This window comes from Condylura cristata, unplaced genomic scaffold (assembly GCF_000260355.1).
Source record: "Condylura cristata isolate star-nosed mole 26May11 unplaced genomic scaffold, ConCri1.0 scaffold00002, whole genome shotgun sequence".
Lineage (NCBI taxonomy): Eukaryota > Metazoa > Chordata > Mammalia > Eulipotyphla > Talpidae > Condylura > Condylura cristata.
Window position 1 is genome coordinate 73,518,369 of NW_004567103.1, and position 19,656 is coordinate 73,538,024.

Consider the following 19,656-nt stretch of genomic DNA (forward strand, 5'->3'; position numbering starts at 1 on the left):
TAACTTTATATCCACCATCTGGTATAGTAACTATTCATTCTACTTTATATACAAGTATAAGATAAAGTATACACAGAATAATAGAAAAGAAACTTTAACAACTTGGATTCAGATCTTCCTAAATTGTCAAGGAAAGATTTTTCTGGAAAAGTACAGTTAAATTGTTTGTGATCCATTTTTGTCACCTGTATTCCTTCCTTTGAATTTGTATAAAATTTTCTCATGCTGTTCTTAAAGCACTTACCTTATATAAGAGACTATAAGGCAAAGTGTCCTAGAGGAATAGAACTCTACTATCTCAGAAATTTTCATAGAGGTAGCCTGGTTTGTCTCTTAAGATTAGGTTTGTCTACAGGTGAATGAAAATCCAAGTTAAGAATAACTTAAATATATAAAAACTTATTTTGTCAAATAGACAGCCCAAAGCTAGCATGGTGCTTCCACAAAACCCTGAGGGCTTGACTGCTTTTGACTTTCTGCTTCACCATTTGGGTTGCTGGAACTCCTATGTATCTGCAATTTAGACAGCTAACGGAGAAGACATGCTGTATCTCATTGTTCTCAAGTTAGTCAGATGGCCACCACTAATTTCAAGTCAAGCTGGGGAAAGTAGCCTTTATTCCAGATAATCAACCTTAAAACCATGCAAAAGAATAAGAGAAAAATCAACATTAGGGCAGGAAAGCATACTATGATAGAGGGGGTCCTTCTGGACTTTTTTCTACTAATATTCAAAAGTATTTTCATTTTAATATCTAAAACCAAATATTTAATATGGGGGGAAGCTTTTGACCATGTTGATGTGTGTCTGACATGGTAGATGTCAGATCTGGCATCTTTGTGGCTTCTGGTTTTAGGAGAGAGCCAATGAGATGCGTTGTTTATAAAAAGAAACTATGAGAATGAAGAAGTTCTAGAGCACACTACGAGTTTAGCCCAAAAGAGGCTTGTCACAACACTTCATTTTGTATCAAACTTGGAGTAATCTGAGTTTTATAGCTACTAGAGAGTATCAAGAAGAGCTTAAAATTAGAAAAGGAGTATGCATAGCATAGAAGAACAGTAGGAGAAGCCATGCAGGAGAGTTTGTAAATGACCTGACAAAAGACTTGGTAAGATTAAGAATGTATAGACCTTCAAGTTTTATTCAAGGTAGTATTTCTCAATACCTTAGATATTTCAAAACTCATCTACTTAAAAATAGTGTCTTCCTTGCACCCCCATATTTATTGCTGCTCAATTTATAATAGGCAAGACATTCAATCAACCCAAATGCCCAAGTAGATGACTGGATTAAAAAGATGTGGTATATATACACAATGGAATATTACTCAGTGTGCAAACATTCCTTTTGCAGCAAAATGGATGGAGCTGGAAGGAATCATGCTTGGTGAAATGAGGCAGAAAGAAAAAGAAAAATACCAGATGGTTTCACTAATAGCAGGGGCATAGGGGACCCAGAGGGGGAAAAAGCAATTGTAATAAAGAAAAAAACGAAAAACAATGAACAACTATATACCACGGGATGGAGAGGAGAATGGATCAAAAATGGGGTGGGAAAGGTGCACAGGACTATGGTGATGGCACATGGGTCAATTGGTGGTAGGAAGTCCACAGGGATTAGAACTATGGAACAAGGCACAAAATGAAAAATGATGTAAAAATAAATTTCAAAAGAAAATAAAAATGTCCTCATAGGAACAAATGGAAGTGAAAGAATTTGGTCCTAGGAAGTTGTAACTCTCCCAGACTAGGTTAATAGTGCCTTAGAGTGACACTGATTTTTGCCAGCATATTTTCCCCTTTATTCTTGCATGACCACTTGATGCTTTCTTTAAATACTATTTTTTCAGCCTTATCTCTAATATTTTGAGGTGTTTTACTCTTCTAAATAGCAACAAAATTTAGTTCCCTCCATCTTTTTGTTACTTCCATTTTCTAGTCTAAAACAATTGATCTTCAATCATGTTCTAACTTGAGAACTAATGCCATAGTTTTATGGGTGTTTGCATGATGCTGTTATGTGATATAAACATAGCTTAAGTTAAAATAATATCAGAATTACAGCACAGGAGTCACAAAAAGTCACTCACAGTAGTTCCAGTGCATGCAAACAATAAATAGCCTACATTAGATGATACTCCGAAATGGTGGATGGTAGATGTTTCTGTTTACTACTTAACACAATTTACTACTATGTGGCGGTAGCATATTTTACTCAGTCTACCAACTTTGAAATTATCCATTTTTTTAGTTTGAGAGGATTTGGATTATTTCATTTATTGATTCTAAGGCAAGACTTAGTTAATACTTGAAATTGATACACCATTTCAAACTGATATGAATACAACTGCACAAAAAATGTATTTTTGCTGTATATTGAGATATAAAGCAGTAAATTGCAGGGTCTTTGATATGTAACTTGGGAAGTTTCATAGGAAGTATATGACTAGAGACATGATTTTCTTGCTTTATAGACAAGCTGTATGAATTAAGTGAATAGAGAATGGCATTGCTCTCTAGTTGCTATGGATACCATGTGTTAAAAATTATATTCTCATTTATAATGTATTTTATTGGATTTCCAATGGTAATATGAATTCTGTTTTCATCAAGCATAAAGTGACTTTGCTTATGTGTGTGTGTGTATACACACACACACACACACACACATATACATCAAAATGACTTGAATTGAAACACCTTTTAAATGTGTTATTTGTAGTTCCCCTGGCTATCTTGTTGTAAGCAGTCTTCATTTGCCTTTCATAAATCAAATTTTCTTAATTTGCCTTAAAATGAAAGACTTATTTGTCCCCAACTCCTTCAGCATTCTGTGATCCATTTAACATGATCAGAGATACTTTGTTCTATATGGCTGAGTGTTATATTCTGAGTTTATTTGCTTCTCAGTTTCCTCACTTTATTTTGCTTAGGGCTTGACATTTACTGCTGCAACTCATGTTGTATTTGCTGAGTTGTATTGGGACCCTGGACATCTAAAACAAGCAGAAGACCGTGCTCATCGAATTGGACAGTGCAATTCTGTGAATATTCACTACCTTATTGCAAATGGGACTCTAGACACTCTTATGTGGGGAATGTTGAATCGCAAGGTAAAACTTGAATTTAAAACATGTTACCAGCTTGCTCACTATGATCACATCCTGTATGAGTTAAGAGGCTGAATTTTAAGCCAACGATATTGATGCTAATACAAGCAAGTTCACTTGGTAGTACCTTACCTGCAAGCTTCTGTAATAAGACAGTTTTGAAGTTACATGTATTCTTATTACGTTCCAATACCTTCTACTATTTTAGAGCCTAAAGAGGGAATGTTGGATAGCAAAGAACTATAATATATTCAACCCCAAGTCTCTTTTGTAAGTAAAGAATAACCCCTTGGTAGAAGGATTCTTTAAATCCCAGCTAATTTTGCACATTAACAGCTTGTACACAGATTCTAGAAAAGATAGAGGGAATATTACTTTTCTGTCCCTTCAGCTGTCTCTTTTCACTAATGTTAAGAGACATGTATAGAAAGGACTGGGTAAGGACTGAATATTTTTTAAGCACTGAGCATAGATACTAAAAAAAGTTAATCATGTGTAGGTTCAGTTTCCAAGTCTATAAATATTATAATACAAGTTTTTGTGAGAAAAGAAAATAGTGTAATTTTTCTGGTTAAACTTTTACCTCATTTAAAATAGAAATCATTGATTTGGGGCTGTAATTTTAAGTATTTACATTACTGAAGCTCATGGTATGTTGAAACAATAAGATTTTGTGTAGTTGTTGCTAGAGATTTAAATGTAAAATCAAGTTACTGCCTAGTAGAAGTCAGCAGGGAGGTAAGCCATTATAAAATCATATGCTTTTCCATTTTACAGACTCAGATTACAGGGAGCACATTGAATGGTAGGAAGGAAAAACTTCAGGCTGAGGAAGGTGATAAGGAAAAATGGGACTTCCTGCAGTTTGCAGAAGCCTGGACTCCAACTGGAAGTTCTGAAGAGCTCAGGAATGAAATTTTGTTTACTCATGTAAGAATACATTACTTTCTTTTCTATTTTTCTAAACTAACATAATTATCTATTGTCTTAAAATAGCAACTTTCAATTATGCATACTATATAGAACTTTCACAAAAACTGGAAAGCCTCTCAGAACCAAAAGGTAAAATTGATAAAAGGAGGCTACTGCCACAGTCTATGTCTTTTAACAGTTTTGTATCAGGACTCACTGTTCTGCTCCTCACAAAAACGAGCTCAAATACTGCAGCCTTCAGAAGAATACAGGAAACTCGCTGGTATAGGAGGGTGGGGAAAGATGTATTAAGGTTATTACAAAATGAAACAAACATAAATGCAAAAGTTGGTACTTGTATTACAATGTCCAAATTATAAAAATTATGTACAGAATTCCATTAGTAAAACACAAACAAGCCTATAGAAAATAGGCAAATAATGTGAGCATCAGAGAAGACTTAAATACCCAATAAACTGAGTAAGAAATAATATAGTAGAGGCCCTCCCTGGTGGCGCAAGGGGTTAAAATGCAGCACTGTGAAGCTATCTGCAACCACTGCAGCACCAGTTCCATCCCCAGCCAGGGCAGATTTCTCCTGTCTCACCTACTGCTCCCCTCAGCAGTGTATTTCAGTCTGCCTGTTCTGCTCCCCACTCTGCCTCTGGTGAATCCTCTCACCCCCCCTTCTCTGGCCTGTACCCCAGTTCTTGAATGCATTAATAAAGAAATATTTAAAATGAAAGACTATATTAGAGACACTTACAGTCTTTCAAACTGTAGTTTCCTAAGTCTTTTGGCAAGTGTGGTGTGTTTTGAAGAGTTTCATTTTAATATTTTGAAAGGGTTGATAGAAAACAGAATTAAAATTAAGTTGTATACATTCTCTTATAGTGCAAAATTAATACTTGAATGTAAAGTTTTGTTTCATTCAAACAATATTTTTATATGAAATCTTATATTTGTATCTATAAAAACCAATAGATTTGGTTATTTTAAAATTATATAACTAAAACAGTGATTTGTAGCTATTCTTTATCCCTCACTGAATTCATTTCTAAAATAATTTAAGAATTTGAAACACATTTTCCCATGTTTATTATTTTTATGTCTAGCTGAAAAAATAAATCCGTCTGTCACCCTCACATATCTATTTCCCTGCTTTATTTTTTTAATTATTTATTTATGTATACAGTAACTGAGGAGTAGGCCAGGTGTTTGGGGGGGTGGGGTAAAAGGATTCACCAGACACTGAGAGTAGGGAGCAGAACAGGTAAATCCACTGAAGTACACTGCTAAAGGGGACAGCAAGAGAGACAAGAGAGGTCTCCTGTGCCAGTTGGTTAGCTCCCTGGCCTGGGGATAGAACTCATGCAGCAGTTACTGGCAATAGCTTAACAGTGCTATTTTTAACTCCTGTGTCACCAGGGAGTCGCTGCTTCCCTGATTTAGATATTTATCTTTTATGGTTTAGTGTTTCCTCACACAGATTTTTCAGTGCACATACTGATAAACACAAGGTTTTATACAAATTGGAATCTTACAGTGTTGACACTTTTAAAAATTCACTTTGCTTGTATATTTTTTGTTTATTGGCCAGCAAATGACACATACTTTAAATAACTTTAGATGGTTGTGTTTCCCATCACTTTGTCCTTATACCTTTCAGCTAGCTTTGTGAATTTTAAGAAATGTTTGATTATTTTTAAGGTCCTAAGGAAATCTAGTCCACATATTTTTCTTTTGAAAGTTATTAAATCTCAGCATATTCTATGGGAACTTTCCTATTAATACTGATTTACTTTTGAATCTTTACAAGATTTTTTATAAAAAGATCCTGGATTTAACATTAGTCTCTTCTATTTCCAATTTTGTCTATTAAACTTTGCCAAATAATTCAAATTTGCTAATTGTCTAAAAAAATCTTGTTTAATAAAAAGTTCATAACAGTTCAAACTGGCTGATTTAACAAGCTGTGAATATTTTTATAGCTGGAAGATAGAACTGGGGCAGAGAAGAAGGACCTTTCACTGTATGGAGGATTATGGAGAGAGATAGAGGGAAACAAGGCTGTGAAGCTCAAAAAGGAGGGTCCTTTGCAGCAGGGAGTGAGCCTGAGGGCAAAAGGAAGATAATATGAGAGTAGGAAGAGACTCAGGAAGCCCAAATGCCAGGACTTCCAGCTCCCCTTGTCTCACTAACCTGCCAGTCCATCATGTTAAAAATGCTGTGAACTCTGTTACTTTTACAAAACAGTAAGTCTTGTACATTTGGCAAATTGGTCTTACATGAGCTGGGTTTCAGGAGAATTGGCTGTTAGTATATCAGTCTTTGGCAAATAAACTTTCTGTACATTGACCTATAGCCTAATATTAGTGTCAGTGTGAGTTAGGGAACAAGGAGACTTTTGGTGAGGAAGACAAAGAAGAGAAGAATGAGAAGAAATATTCCTGGACAGAAATTTTTATTAGTTTTGGCATCTCCTCCCTTCTTTCTGCTCTGGTGTTCATAGCTCTTCAGAATAGCATTATTCTCAGTCTCCCTTCTCTCTTAATAAGATTCTCTGTCACATGATTCAGTTCATTATTGAAATTTTAAAAAAATATATCTTCTTTGTACTCTCTCAGCCCACTACTAGAATCTTCTGAAACTTGCCACAATCTCATATAACATGGAATCTCTGGGACTTTCTTTTAACCTAAATCTGGTGAAACTATTGTTAGATATTTGAATAAGACCCACATGCAATTAATCTACACAAATGAGTGAGTCATCATTCTTTAGCAACTCTAAATATACTTCCATGTTTTGAAAGAATTACTTAATAACACAAATGAAAACTCAAGTCCAACTCAAATGAAAGGAAAAAATTCCACCACCTCAAGTAAAAATACCTTTGCATAGCCCAGTTGGCTTCTCTTATGTAACCAGTTCTGCCTGGGAGTCTGCTACCAGGTCACTGCCTCAATGCCAACTAGTTTCTTAAGCTTCTTCCCTTTTTTTCTGAATGTACGTGACATCTAAGTACTGTTTTGGTTTTGAGGTATTTTAATTTCCTCCAGTGACTCCCATTGAGTGATAAAGTAGGTTGTCTCCAGATGCAAGGGAAGCTATGACCTCTCTTAATCTATGTTGTCATTTCCAAGGGATAAAAGACTGGATGGAGTATTCATACCACCCTTTTCTCTCTGATTTTTATTTTTACTGCCATTATCTAAGAGGCATCTTTTCAGTTAACTCTATCTGTGGGAAACATGGACCTATCCCTTAACCTCTCAAAGACCCTTTCCTATTTCCTTTTGACCCTTAATGGGTAATTGGCATCATCTCTCAGCTAGCCATGTAGGTCACTAGAAGACAAGATGGATTTCTAATTTTATTTCATTCATCATATATAAATTATAAAATATCCAAAGAGAAATTTGTTGCATAAGTGGTACATATATGAGCAAAAGAAAAGACTAGTTCCTGAGTCTAGTTCCCACAAGTTTATCTTCTTAATTTTTTTTAAAGATTTATTTATTTATTCATATGGAACTGGGATACAGGCCAGGGATGTGGAGGGTGAGAGAATTCACCAGAGACAGAGAGGGGAGCAGAACAGGCAGATCGACGAAGTACAGTGCTGAGGGGAGCAGTGGGCGGGCCAGGAGAGGTCTGCCTCGCCCAGTGGATCTCCTCCCTGGCAGGCGGGGATCGAACTCATGTGGAAGTGAGTTTTTAGCTTCTCGGTGCTGTGCTTTAACCCTCTGCGCCACCAGGGAGGGCCAATCTTCTTAATTTTTTTTCCTACAGATCTCGGTAAATCAGAGTTGCTTCCATTTTGTTAATTCATACAATAATTCTCTTTTTATTTTTTGTTGTTTGTTTAAGATTTCTGTGTAATCCCTAAGTTCAGCCACACTGAGTCTCTGCTTTCCCTCACAAGTTGTTTTATTTGTTGTGTGCTCTTATGTCACTATCTTCCAGTTTATTTCTCTCCTTGTTAGCGTCTCCCTGGTTGCCTAACCTTCCTTCCCATGCACCTCAGGACTGGCGTCTTCAACCCGGCTCACATAGCGTCCTTTTCTCTATAATAACCATCCTCAAGTCCCCTTATCTGCTGTCCTTAGGACCTTCTAGAGCATCCTTCACTCAAAGCAAATTTACATTTCAAACACCCACATTAAAAATAGATTGGATGGTTTCTGGTCTGCTGCAAAAAATTATATATAGTAGGAAAGGAAAGCTCTTCACAACTATGTAATTTTAAAGTATAGCCTTAAAATTCAAGAACAGCTTTTCCCATTTATCTTAAATATGAACATTGTATGAAAGGTTTGTTTTGTTGCCCGCCAAGAAGTGGAAATAAAAAACTGTGTCATGCATATATAAATTAGTCCTAAGGCTATTTATCACTATATAGATTTCCAGATGTTATTTGGGGTACTGAACTCCTAATAGTGATACTGATAATGTAGAGGAAAAGAGAATGCCAGACCTTTTTGAAGTAAAATCAGCAAAGTGAAGCCTGGGTAGAGTGCTGTTTAATAACATGTGCAGAAAGAGCACAGGGGTTTGAAGACGTTTTAGGGGAATTCCACGACTCAGGGCAGGCAAGTACATGAAGAAGGACAAATTGAAGCCACAAAAATAATACAGCTTAGTCTTCAGCTGGAAGTTCTATATCAGAGGACTTTACAGTTAATTTAGTAAGCAGTGAAAATAGAAATCTTGTGGTAGGAAGGAGTTGATTTAATGACAGAAGCAAACAGTTTATTCAAGAAGCCTTGAGTTTTACTAGTGTCTAATCCTCTCAGCTGGTGTCCAGGAAATATATGGAAGTCAAGCCTGATAGTTGAGAGTACAAAAGTGCTGATTAACTTACCTCTCCATGCCCCATTCTAACAATATGCCCCATTCTAACAACCTATGCACTGTATTATATAATACATTGCTATAAACCCTAATTGTCCTTGTTGAAGGAGAGAACTTGTTCCAAAGACATTTGCCTACATTGCTTTTGACGTCATCTTTAAAAATAAGTAATAACATTTTCTTTTTGAACATTTTGGTTTTTTTTAACAAGTGTTAAAACAATTAGAATTGTTTTAATTTGTTTTGCCCAAGAGACAAATTGGTGCCTTAAGGTGGACATTGCAAACGCTAAAAAATTCAATCATTTCTTTATAGGCAAATTTAAATTAATTTTTCTAGTTAGATAATTAAAACTGTCCTTTGATCATTATTATCTTGCTGGTTTACAAATATATATATATATATATATTTTTTTTTTTTTTAAGATTTCTTTTTTATTTATTTATGCATACAGAAATGGGATACAGGCCAGAGGTGCAGGGGCAGTGAGGGAATTCACCAGAGTCAGGTTGGGGAGTAGAACAGGCAGATCAAGGAAGTACAGGGCTGAGGAGAGCAGCCAGCAAGACAGGAGAGGTCTGCAGTGCCATATGGATTACCTCCCCGGCAGGGATCATATTTGCACCTCAGCGGCCACGACCAGTTTTGCAGTGCTGCACTTTAACCCACTGTTCCACAAGGGAGGGCTACTTATTTACAAATATTAATGAAGTCTTTTTAATTCAGTTCCAATCATCAATGCACTTTTATTCAGGAGACCAACAAAATGTTCCAATTATCCAACTATAACAGCAATTTTGTTAATTCTGTTAAGGAGACCAATGACATGAGGAAATGTTTCCTACCAGAAATGCCTTTTGATCAAAGTCTGTTAAACCCAACACTAGTTAGTGCTTTTGCTGGTGGTTTGTGCTATCCTGAAACATCATGGAGCTTTGAATTGCTTTATTGTTTTTTATAAGTTTTACTGGATTTCCTTTTCTTCTCCTTCAGTTTTAATAACTGACTTAACCCTATCATCAGGGAATTTGGTTCAAAATAACAGTAGTTTACATATAGCACAAAATAGAGCAGATATATTAAGTCCCTGAACCTTTCAAATAAAAACATACATTTTGCCATCTTAAGAATTTTAGTTTCTATTCCTAGTACTTCTTACCAAAAGCAGTATTTTGTTGTTGCTGTTATTCAAAAACAATACTGAACAAAAAATGGGAACATAATAACTGAGTGTCAACTATATAACTGTTTAAATCGATCCTCTTCTTTAGAAACACCTACATTTAAGTTTCTTATTGTACATTAAAGGGGTCACTTAACATAGTTATTTCTTTACAAGGACAAATGATCATGATGAGTTAGGACATTTGTCGGAGATTTGTTTCTATAATGTCTCTTCAAAGCCCAGAAATGTAGTCACAAAAGACAAAACACTTTTTAGCTTAATCTTGCTGCTAAGTAATAAAACTTCACTACACCATAAAAATATTGTGTCTTTTTGTCTTCCTAATTATCTTTGCCACTGAGTAATGCTGATAACATCAATAAAGTCAGTAATTTTTCAAATGTAGACCTGTCAAAACAATATGGGCTCTGAGTAATTATCTATCCAGATGGCTGTTGTAATTTAAGGATCCTGGTCTCTTTGGGTAAGACCCGTAAATCTTGCTCCTAAAGGGAGTCATGTTCTTGATAAATCTAATATTTTAGAAAACTTGCTTATTGGGGAGCATTTGGCTTACAATTACTTCTCTCCACGTTTTTCTCAGATTCTTTAATCAGTGTAAACACTTCTACTTCAAAAAAAAAAAAAAAAAAGGACAGGGCAAAAGAAAAACAATTTAGAACCACCTTATAAAAATGTTTCATTTATTTTTAGTATGTATTTCTATTATGTCTCTTCTGAATGCAAGACTGTAGTTACAAAAGAGAGAAAACACTTTAGTCTGGTGTTTACAAAGCTTCTTAAAGGCTATTTGTTCTTTTATTAACCACACAGACCAAATACCTCCTCTAATCACCAGGAGCAGCTGAAAGTGATAGGTCCTTGTATTAAAACATCAAAGGTTTGTTTTAATTTGATCTCTCAGCAAATACTATCTCTGTGGCTACCTAGCCATTGTAATGCATGTATTTTCTTCCACTTACCTCATCAGTAGTTTCCCTCTTTTTGACTGTGAGCACTTCATGTCTGGTACTTGCACAGATGTTACTCTGTTTTGGCATTTTTCCAGGTTTTAAAAAATTATTATTTGAGAGAAGCCAGAGGAATTCTCATTAAATTTTAAGGCGATATATGTATTTGTTTCCCCTTCAAAAGTTAGGTTCATCACCCATGTGTACATTTATATGTGAATCTTCGGTTTCTTATAAAAAATTAAGGAAAAAAATGGAGCAACTTAGATCACATGCACATCTTCAGATATTCTAATCCAGTGACCTTTTAACCTTTGTTGGGGCCTAAATCCTTTTGAGATTAAGAAGAAAGAAATTCTTCAAAAATGCATAACAATATAAGCATTATAGACATTACCAAGGGTTTTTTAGACTCAATGAAGGCCATCTTAGGTCTGGTGATAGACCCATGGATCCCAAGTAAGGAACTTGTATTTGATAAATCTGTAACTGTTCTTTGTTCCCATCCAACACATGTAATTAATTATCTTTACACTGCATGAAAGAGATTTTCTCACCTGTTTTTTATCAGTCATTGCAACTAAGTGTCAAGTAAACGTCATCAACCAACTTCCTGCAATTAAGAGGCCGCAGTCAAAAAGCATAACTGATTATATGAATCAAGTTTCTAATTGATTACCTCAAAGGACGACTGTATTCTGGCTAGGCATCTGGCAGCCCCATCATCAGGGAACTAAGTTCTAAGGTTCACTACTTGTAAATACATCCATCATTGTCCAAGTTAGCCATCATTACATTAGCTAAAGTTACTGCTACTGATTAATTTCCTCTCCCTTTTTTCTAAAATTATAGTTGAGTCCTTTGGTTCCTGAAATTATATAAAATTATTTCCTTTCTACCCACTCACTCCTTTTCTGAATTTTGTGTTAAGTCCTCAATTTATTATTATCCAAGCAGTATGTGGTTTGAAAATAGCACCTGTGCTGATTACCCCCATGCTCTGTAAGGAAACCATCCTAGTGGCAGAGCTACGCCTCAAATTCTGATTACTAACCTTCACTCTCAACCTGACTTTAATAGATAATGAGAATTTCCCAAATGCTAATTTCTAAAATTAGCCATTGCTTAAATAGTAAAAGATTTCTTTTAAAAATAACTTAATTAAATAGCTTAATCAAAGAGATCAGATGCAAAAGCTAATATTTTAACATACTGAGAATTGCCTTTTGAATGATGTATTTAGATTTTGTTTTATATTGTTAAGAGGGTTGGTCTTCAATTAAAAAAATCATAAGTAGTTGTATATTTTGGTGGGGAGGTGAAGACATTAAAATGTTTTTTAAGAAATTCTAAAATATAGGACAGAAAATGCTGATTAATCAATTTATCTGATGATGGCCTGTTACTGTTATATTTTATTCATAGAGCTCCTTTGTTACTCCACTTAAAAATCAGCAAGAGGCCCTCCCTGGTAGCGCAGCGGGTTAAAGCACAGCACTGAGAATCTGAAGCCACTTCCGCATGAGTTCGATTCCCGCCTGCCCCGGAGGTGACCACATGGCGTGGCAGACCTCTCCTGACCCGCCCGCTGCTCCCCTCAGCAGTGTACTTCGTAGATCTGCCTGTTCTGCTTCCCACTCTGTCTCTGGTGAAGCCTCTCACCGCCCCTGAGCCTCTGGCCTGTACCCCAGTTCTGTATGCACAGGTGAATAAATCTTAAAAAAAAAAAAAAAATCAGCAAGAGAGTCAGTTAAAGAAGATAATAAGGCAGTAAGTTTAAAACAATCAGATTTAGTGAAAGACTCCAAATAATTGTGAAGTGCTTAGCCCTTTGCCCGGTCATTTCTTGGGTTCCTGGTAACCAGCATTGCATCCTTCACATTAGAAACTGGAGGATTCCTCTCTTGAGAAATGAACTGAACCAAGAAAAGACCACAGAATTAAAGGAAACCCCAACAAAACAAACACCCATGGATATTCAGTGAAATAGCCTACATAGTACTTGCAATATCATCTGAACATCATTTGTTGATTTACTCATTTTTTTTTAATTGAAGTAGCATTGGCTTACAACATCGTATATGATGTGGGGATATACAATCACACCCATCAACAAAGGACCCATAGTCCTCCGCCGTAGTCAGTTTTATCCTTCTCACTCTGCTCTCCCCTATCTCCTTCCTCCTCTGGTAGCCTCGGTTTTACAGTCAGATTTCTACAGTTGTTTTTAAGGTTTACTATTATCTAACCCTTTGTTTTATTTTCTTATATTCTATGTATAAATAACAAATACTTATGTTATATTCCATGTATGAGTTACAAATCTTCTGATTTATCTTGCTTAGCGGTCTCCTATATTTCCATTCATGTTGTCATTTAAGTCATTTTTTTAATAGCCGAGTAGTATTCCATTGTGTATATATGCCACATATTCTTAATTCACTCATCATTGGTTGGGCACTCAGATTGTTTCCATAGTCTAGCTATTTTAATAGTGCTGCAGCAAGTATAGGAGTACATATATTTCTTGAATATATGGTTTTGCATTGTTTGGCTCAATTCCTCAGTGTGGAATTGCTGGATCATATGGTAGTTCCATTTTTAACATTTTGAGAAATCTCTATACTGTTTTTTTTTTTCCATGGGGTGCAAACAATCTACATTCCTTGTAATAGTGTACATACATATGTTCCTTTTCCTCCACATCTTTTCAAAACTTGTTTCTAATCTTTTTGATATAGACCATTTTTTGCAGTGTGAGGTGGTATCTTGTGCTTTTGTTTTTGTTTTTGTTTGTTTGTTTGTTTTTAAAGATCACTTATGCATACAAGAACTGGGGTATAGGCCAGAGGTGCAGGGGCAGTGAGAGGATTCACCTGAAACAGTAGGGTACAGAACAGGCAGAAAGTACACTGCTGAGGAAAGCAGCGGGCAGGTCAGGGAAGTCTGCCATGCCATGTGGATCACCTTTCTGGCTAGGGATGGAACTCATGCGGGAAGTGGCTGCTGCGAGATTCACAGTGCTGTGCTTTAACCTGTTGCGCCACCAGGGTGGGCATGAAGTATTTGTATTCTTTCTGTTAAGTAGCATGAGTCCTTTGTAGCTCAGTTGTGAATAAAAGCCCCTCACTGGATATATGGTGTGCAGATACTTTCTTCTATTCAGTAGGTATGCACTTGCTGTGCATAAGTGTTTTAGTTTCATGTAGTCCGAATGTCTCATTCTCATTTGTTTTTACTTTTTGTTGGAGGTATATTTACAGAGGTATCACTTAAGCCTGTGTCATGAAGTTTATTGCCTATATTTTCTTGAGTGTATTTTACTGTTTCAGATCTTACATCCAAGTCTTTTATTTATGTTAAATTGATTTTCATGTATGTTATGAGACAGTGGTCTCATTTCATTCTTTTATATTTAGCAGTCCAGTTCTCTCAGCACTATTTATTGAAGAAGCTTTCCTTTCTCCAGTGTATACTCTAGGCTCTTTTGTCTTACATTAACTGTCCATGGGTGTGAGCATTTATTTGCTGGCTATCAATTCTACTCTGATGCTGTGTGTTTGTGTGTTCAAGTACCAAATGGTTTGAATTATTGCAGCTTTGTCATATACAAGTTTGCTTTGGTTTTGTGGTTCCGAATGAATTTCAATAATGTTTGTTCTTTATCTTTAAAGAATGCCATTAAAACTTTGATAAGAATTGGCGCAGCACACCTCTCCTGACCTGCCCGCTGCTCCCCTCAGCAGTGTACTTCGTCGACCTGCCTGTTTTGCTCCCCATTCTATCGCTGGTGAATCCTCTCACCCTCAGCATCTCTGGCCTGTACCCCAGTTCTGTATGAATAAATAAATAAATCTTTAAAAAAAATTTTGATAAGAATTATATTGAACCTGTATATTGCTTTGGGAAAGATGGCTATTTTGACAATGTTAATTCTTATATTCATGAAAAGGCACTATCTACCCTTGTGCTTTCTGTTTCTTTTTTTTTTTTTTTTTAAAGATTTATTTATTTGTACATACAGAACTGGGGTACAGGCCAGAGGCTCAGGGGTGGTGAGAGGCCTTTCTGTTTCTTTTAATAATGTCATATAGTTTACATTGTTTAGGTCCTTTATTTCCTTTGTTAAGTTTATTACTAGGTAAACTTTAACTCCTCTTGATGCAATTATAGGTGGGATTATTTTCTTGATTTTTTTTTCCTCTTCTAACTCATTGTTTGTATATAGAAATACAACTGCATTTTGTATACTGATTTTGTAATCTGCTATTTTGTTGAACTGACTTATTATTTCAATTAACTTTTTAGTGGAATCTTAAAGGTCCTCTATGAATATTATCATGTCATATGAAATAATGATGGCTTTACTTTATCTTTCCCAATTTGGATTCCTTTTCTATCTTTCTCTTGACTAATTGCTCTATTTAATGATGAGTGGCCATCCTTGTATTTATCAGATCTCAGTAGAAAGGCTTTCAGCTTATCACCATTGATATATGCTGAACATTTGTCATATATGGCCTTTATTATATTGAAATATGCCCATATCTGTCCCCATTTTGGGGGGGTCTTTGCCATAACTAGAAACTGAATCTTATCAACTCTTATACCTTAATATGATCATGATTTTTATCTTTCCTTTTATTGATATGGTTAATTACACTGACAGACTTTCAGATATTGAACCATCCTGTGTCTCTGAAATAAATCTAATTGGTCATGGTTAATGTTCCTTTTGTTGCATTGTTGACTTGCCTTATTAAGGTTTCGTTGAGGATTTATGCATCTTTGTTCATCAGGAAAATTAGTCTATAGTTTTTTGTTTGTTTTTGAGGGGTAGGGTTTGTGTGTGTCTTGTTTTGTCTGGTTTTGGTATCAGAGTAATGTTATCCTCATAAAATGTATTTTAAAGTTTTCGGGGTTTTTTTTGCAAGACCTTAAGGATAGGCATTAGTTCATCTTAAAGGTTTAATAGAACTTGTATAGACACAAAGGAGGGTGGTGGACCAATGGTATGCAGTGAAAGGATATGTAGTGATGGGGTGGTGTTGCGATATACATCTGAGGCGATGTGAACATATGTCTCTAAATCATATTTTGTGCTGTAAACCAATGTACCTCAATAATTAAAAAAGGGAGATAGGGGACTTCCCAGTGGCACAGGGTTAAAGTTTCAGCACTATCTAACTATTACTAGCCACTGTGTTATAAGCTTAATTGCCAGCCAGGGAGCTGACCCACTTGGTACAGCAGACCTCTTGTCTTCCCACTGCTCCCACTCAGCAGTGTATTTCAGTAGATCCATCTGTTCTGCTCCCCACTCTGTCTCTGGGGTATCCTCTCATCCCCCACACCTCTGGCCTATAAACTAGATCTTTGTATGCATAAACAAATAAAAATAAATCTTCAAAAAAAAAAGAAGAGGAAAACAAAGTGGAAGGGACTATCAGAATCCCACCGTCCCTCTTTATAACCTTATATAGGTTAGAACATTTTATTTAAATATTTAATTTTATTTATTTATATATTTATTTTAAGGTTTATTTGATTTATGCAAAGGGCAAAGGGGTAAGAGGATCCATCAGAGACAGAGTGGAAGTAGAACAGGCAGATCTACTGAATACACTGCTGAGGGTAGCAGCTGGCAAGACAGGACTGATCTGTGCCATGTGGGTCAGCTCCCTGGCTGGGGATTGAACTCATGCTGAAGTGGCTGCTGATAGCTTCATAGCACTGAGACTCAACCCCTTGAGCAACCAGGTCTCTAATTATATTTCTTTCCTTGTTACTTTTCTAAGTACCAAACTCTGTTAACAGTATGTTAATCTACTTTCTTCTACCCTTCTTGGTATTTCCTTTTTCCATTGTTTTTAAAGTCTTGTTTCATAGTTAATGATTTCTTTCTTTACTTTTTATCTAAATTCTGTATCTTCTACAACTAATTATATAATTTTTAATAGTGCATGGAAATGTGGAAATGAAAGTCATACAAAATAAAAGTTGCACATTATTGGGGAGAGAGAGCTTATTTACTGTGTGTTTTAATTTGCCAAAATGGGAGTAGCCTAATCTACTTTTATCCCTTCTCCCTTCCCCACTTCTGTTTCTTTTTTCAGAATTAAAAAAAAAAAAATCATGGTAACATATAGAGCATGACATTTGTCATTTTAACCATGTTAAGTGAAAATTTATCAGTGATTCTTTAACCATTTAGCAATAGCTCTTATTTCCTTCTTCTCCAGCCCTTAGTAGCCACTATTTCTGTCTCCACTAATTTGCCAAATCTTTTTTTCATGCAGAATTACTGCATAAATAAGATTTACTATGTAAAATATCTTCTCACAGTACATAGGATTATGTTATTATCCACAGTATCTATCTTTGTTACCTACTGCTGTTATAACACATTACCTCAAAACTTAAAAAGTTTTTAAGTAACCACAGCCATGTGTTATTTCTCAGTTTCTGTGTGTAAGGAATTCAGAAAGGGTTTAATGGAAATGATGTGTCTCTGTTCTATGATGTCTGGAACCTTCGCTGAAGACCCCAAGGTTGAGAGCTAGAACCATCTTAAGGCTTGTTCACTCACATGTCTGGCAGTCGACACTGACTCTCACCTGGATTCTTCTCTGGTCTGTCACCTTGAACACCCACACATGGTTTCTCCTTGTAGCATGGCCTTCACAACATGGCAAGCATCACAAGAGAGAAAAGAGAGACAAAGTACCAGTAGTTAGGTAGAAATCATAGTGTCTTCAATTACTTAGCTTCAGAAGTCATACAACATCCCGTTCAGTGTATTTTTTTGGTTGAGGCAGTTACAAGAGTCCAACCAGTTTCAGGAAAGAGGAAGTAAGTGAATGTCATATTGTGAGAAGAGCCTGCAAAATTGAATGAGAAGTGGTGTGGCAATCTTTGAATATTCCCAGGCTCACCACAGCTTTCATGTTCTTTGAAAAATGCTCTCTGGTCAAGAAAACATTCTAACATCAGAAGCATACTGTTTATAGACATTATGTTTATGATTTGGTTGAAATATTTTTCTAGGTTTTCGACTGACAAAAAAAATTTTTTTTGACGATTTATTTATTTGTGCATACAGAGCTGGGGTACAGGCCAGAGGCTCAGGGGCGGCGAGAGGTTTCCCCAGAGACAGAGTGGGGAGCAGAACAGGCAGATCGACGAAGTACACTGCTGAGGGGAGCAGCGGGCGGGTCAGGAGAGGTCTGCCATGCCATGTGGTCTCCTCCGGGGCAAGTGGTAATCGAACTCATGTGGAAGTGGCTTTAGCTTCTCAGTGCTGTGCTTTGACCCGCTGCACCACCAGGGAGGGCCCCTGACTAAAATATTTTAACACACAATTTCCTTCTGTTCCTGACATTCATCTAGAGCAGATAGTTTATGAAGTATATATATTTATGACATAATGTCTGTAGCCAAGTTACCTAAACTTTCTGAAACTTCAGGTCCATTATCTAAAATATGAGAAGCATGAGGATTAAATGACTTACTATATGTAAATTGTTCAACATCTTTTCAGTGCTAAAAATAAAGTTAAACACAAGAAGTATATGAATATATTAATGGTATCCTGCATATATATATATGTGTGTGTGTGTGGTGTGTGTATACATATATACATGATAAATTATAGTATAATAGAATTCATTTCCAAAAAGGTATTAAAAACATAAAAAAATATGGTTAATGAATGTATTTTCTTCAGCTGTTTTCATTTAGAAGGACCATAGTAGATGGCCTCTTAATTTGATAACTCTTTTTTTCCCCTAGTTTGAAAAAGAAAAGCAGCATGACATTCGATCATTCTTTTTACCAAAATCTAAAAAAAGACAGTTGGTGACCTCCTGTGATGAATCAAGTTTACTTCAGAAGAAATATACCATAGTACCTAAAATGGTACCTACAAAAAATTTCATTGATTGTGAAGGCAATTTAGAACCTGAAGCTAAAAGATCGAAATTGGTCACCACCGATGACCCTTGCAGTCTTCCTGAGGAGAAGCCTTCCCAGCCCAAGCAAACCAATGCCCCCCTCATGCTTGGTGTCCATGAGGCCAAGGCTCAGGCAACCACCACACCCCTTGCTGGAGAGGACTGGCAGTGTGATTTCTGCACCTATATCAATAACTCAGTGCTGCCTTATTGTGAAATGTGTGAGATGCCTCAAGTCAGTTCCGGTGAGTCCTTGAGGGGGAGCAGGGAAGAGGGCTGATGGTGGTATCTTTAAATAACCTGTGATTTTAGAGACAACTGCTGTTATCAAAGGTTAATGTGACTTGGCACTGGCTTTAGCTTTTAAGCTAGAGTAAGAATTTCACATAGTGAGGACTGACTTTATCCCCCCTGTGGAATGTGAAAAACTCCCAGTTCTGTCCAAAATGTATTTCCCCAAGTGTCTGTGACATGGCATTAATTTGGCACAAATGGACATTTCTGATTAATGCCAGCAGGATGTGAATTCAGTGGGCAGGAGTAAAAATTCTGTTGCTATGGCAGCAAATATGCCTTATAGTCATAGACCTGCTGTTTTTCCTCCTCTGTAGATAATACTTGGTTTTAAAGAAATTATAGATTATTTTTGTTTAAATAGAAAAATAATCCAGTGAAGCTTCTTTGTC

The 19,656-nt window shown here is 36.1% G+C and overlaps 1 protein-coding gene across 7 annotated transcripts in view; it reads left to right on the plus strand.

The window, feature by feature from the left end:
• The window catches only part of ZRANB3 (zinc finger, RAN-binding domain containing 3), a 169,690-nt gene that overhangs the window by 104,998 nt on the left and 45,036 nt on the right, over nucleotides 1-19,656 (plus strand). For all 7 annotated transcript variants that reach the window (XM_012727504.1, XM_012727488.1, XM_012727492.1 and 4 more), the window contains 3 exons: nucleotides 2,937-3,116; nucleotides 3,891-4,043; nucleotides 18,810-19,215. In XM_012727504.1, the coding sequence (XP_012582958.1) occupies nucleotides 2,937-3,116; nucleotides 3,891-4,043; nucleotides 18,810-19,215 (739 nt within the window). The remainder of the gene's footprint in view (nucleotides 1-2,936; nucleotides 3,117-3,890; nucleotides 4,044-18,809; nucleotides 19,216-19,656) is intronic.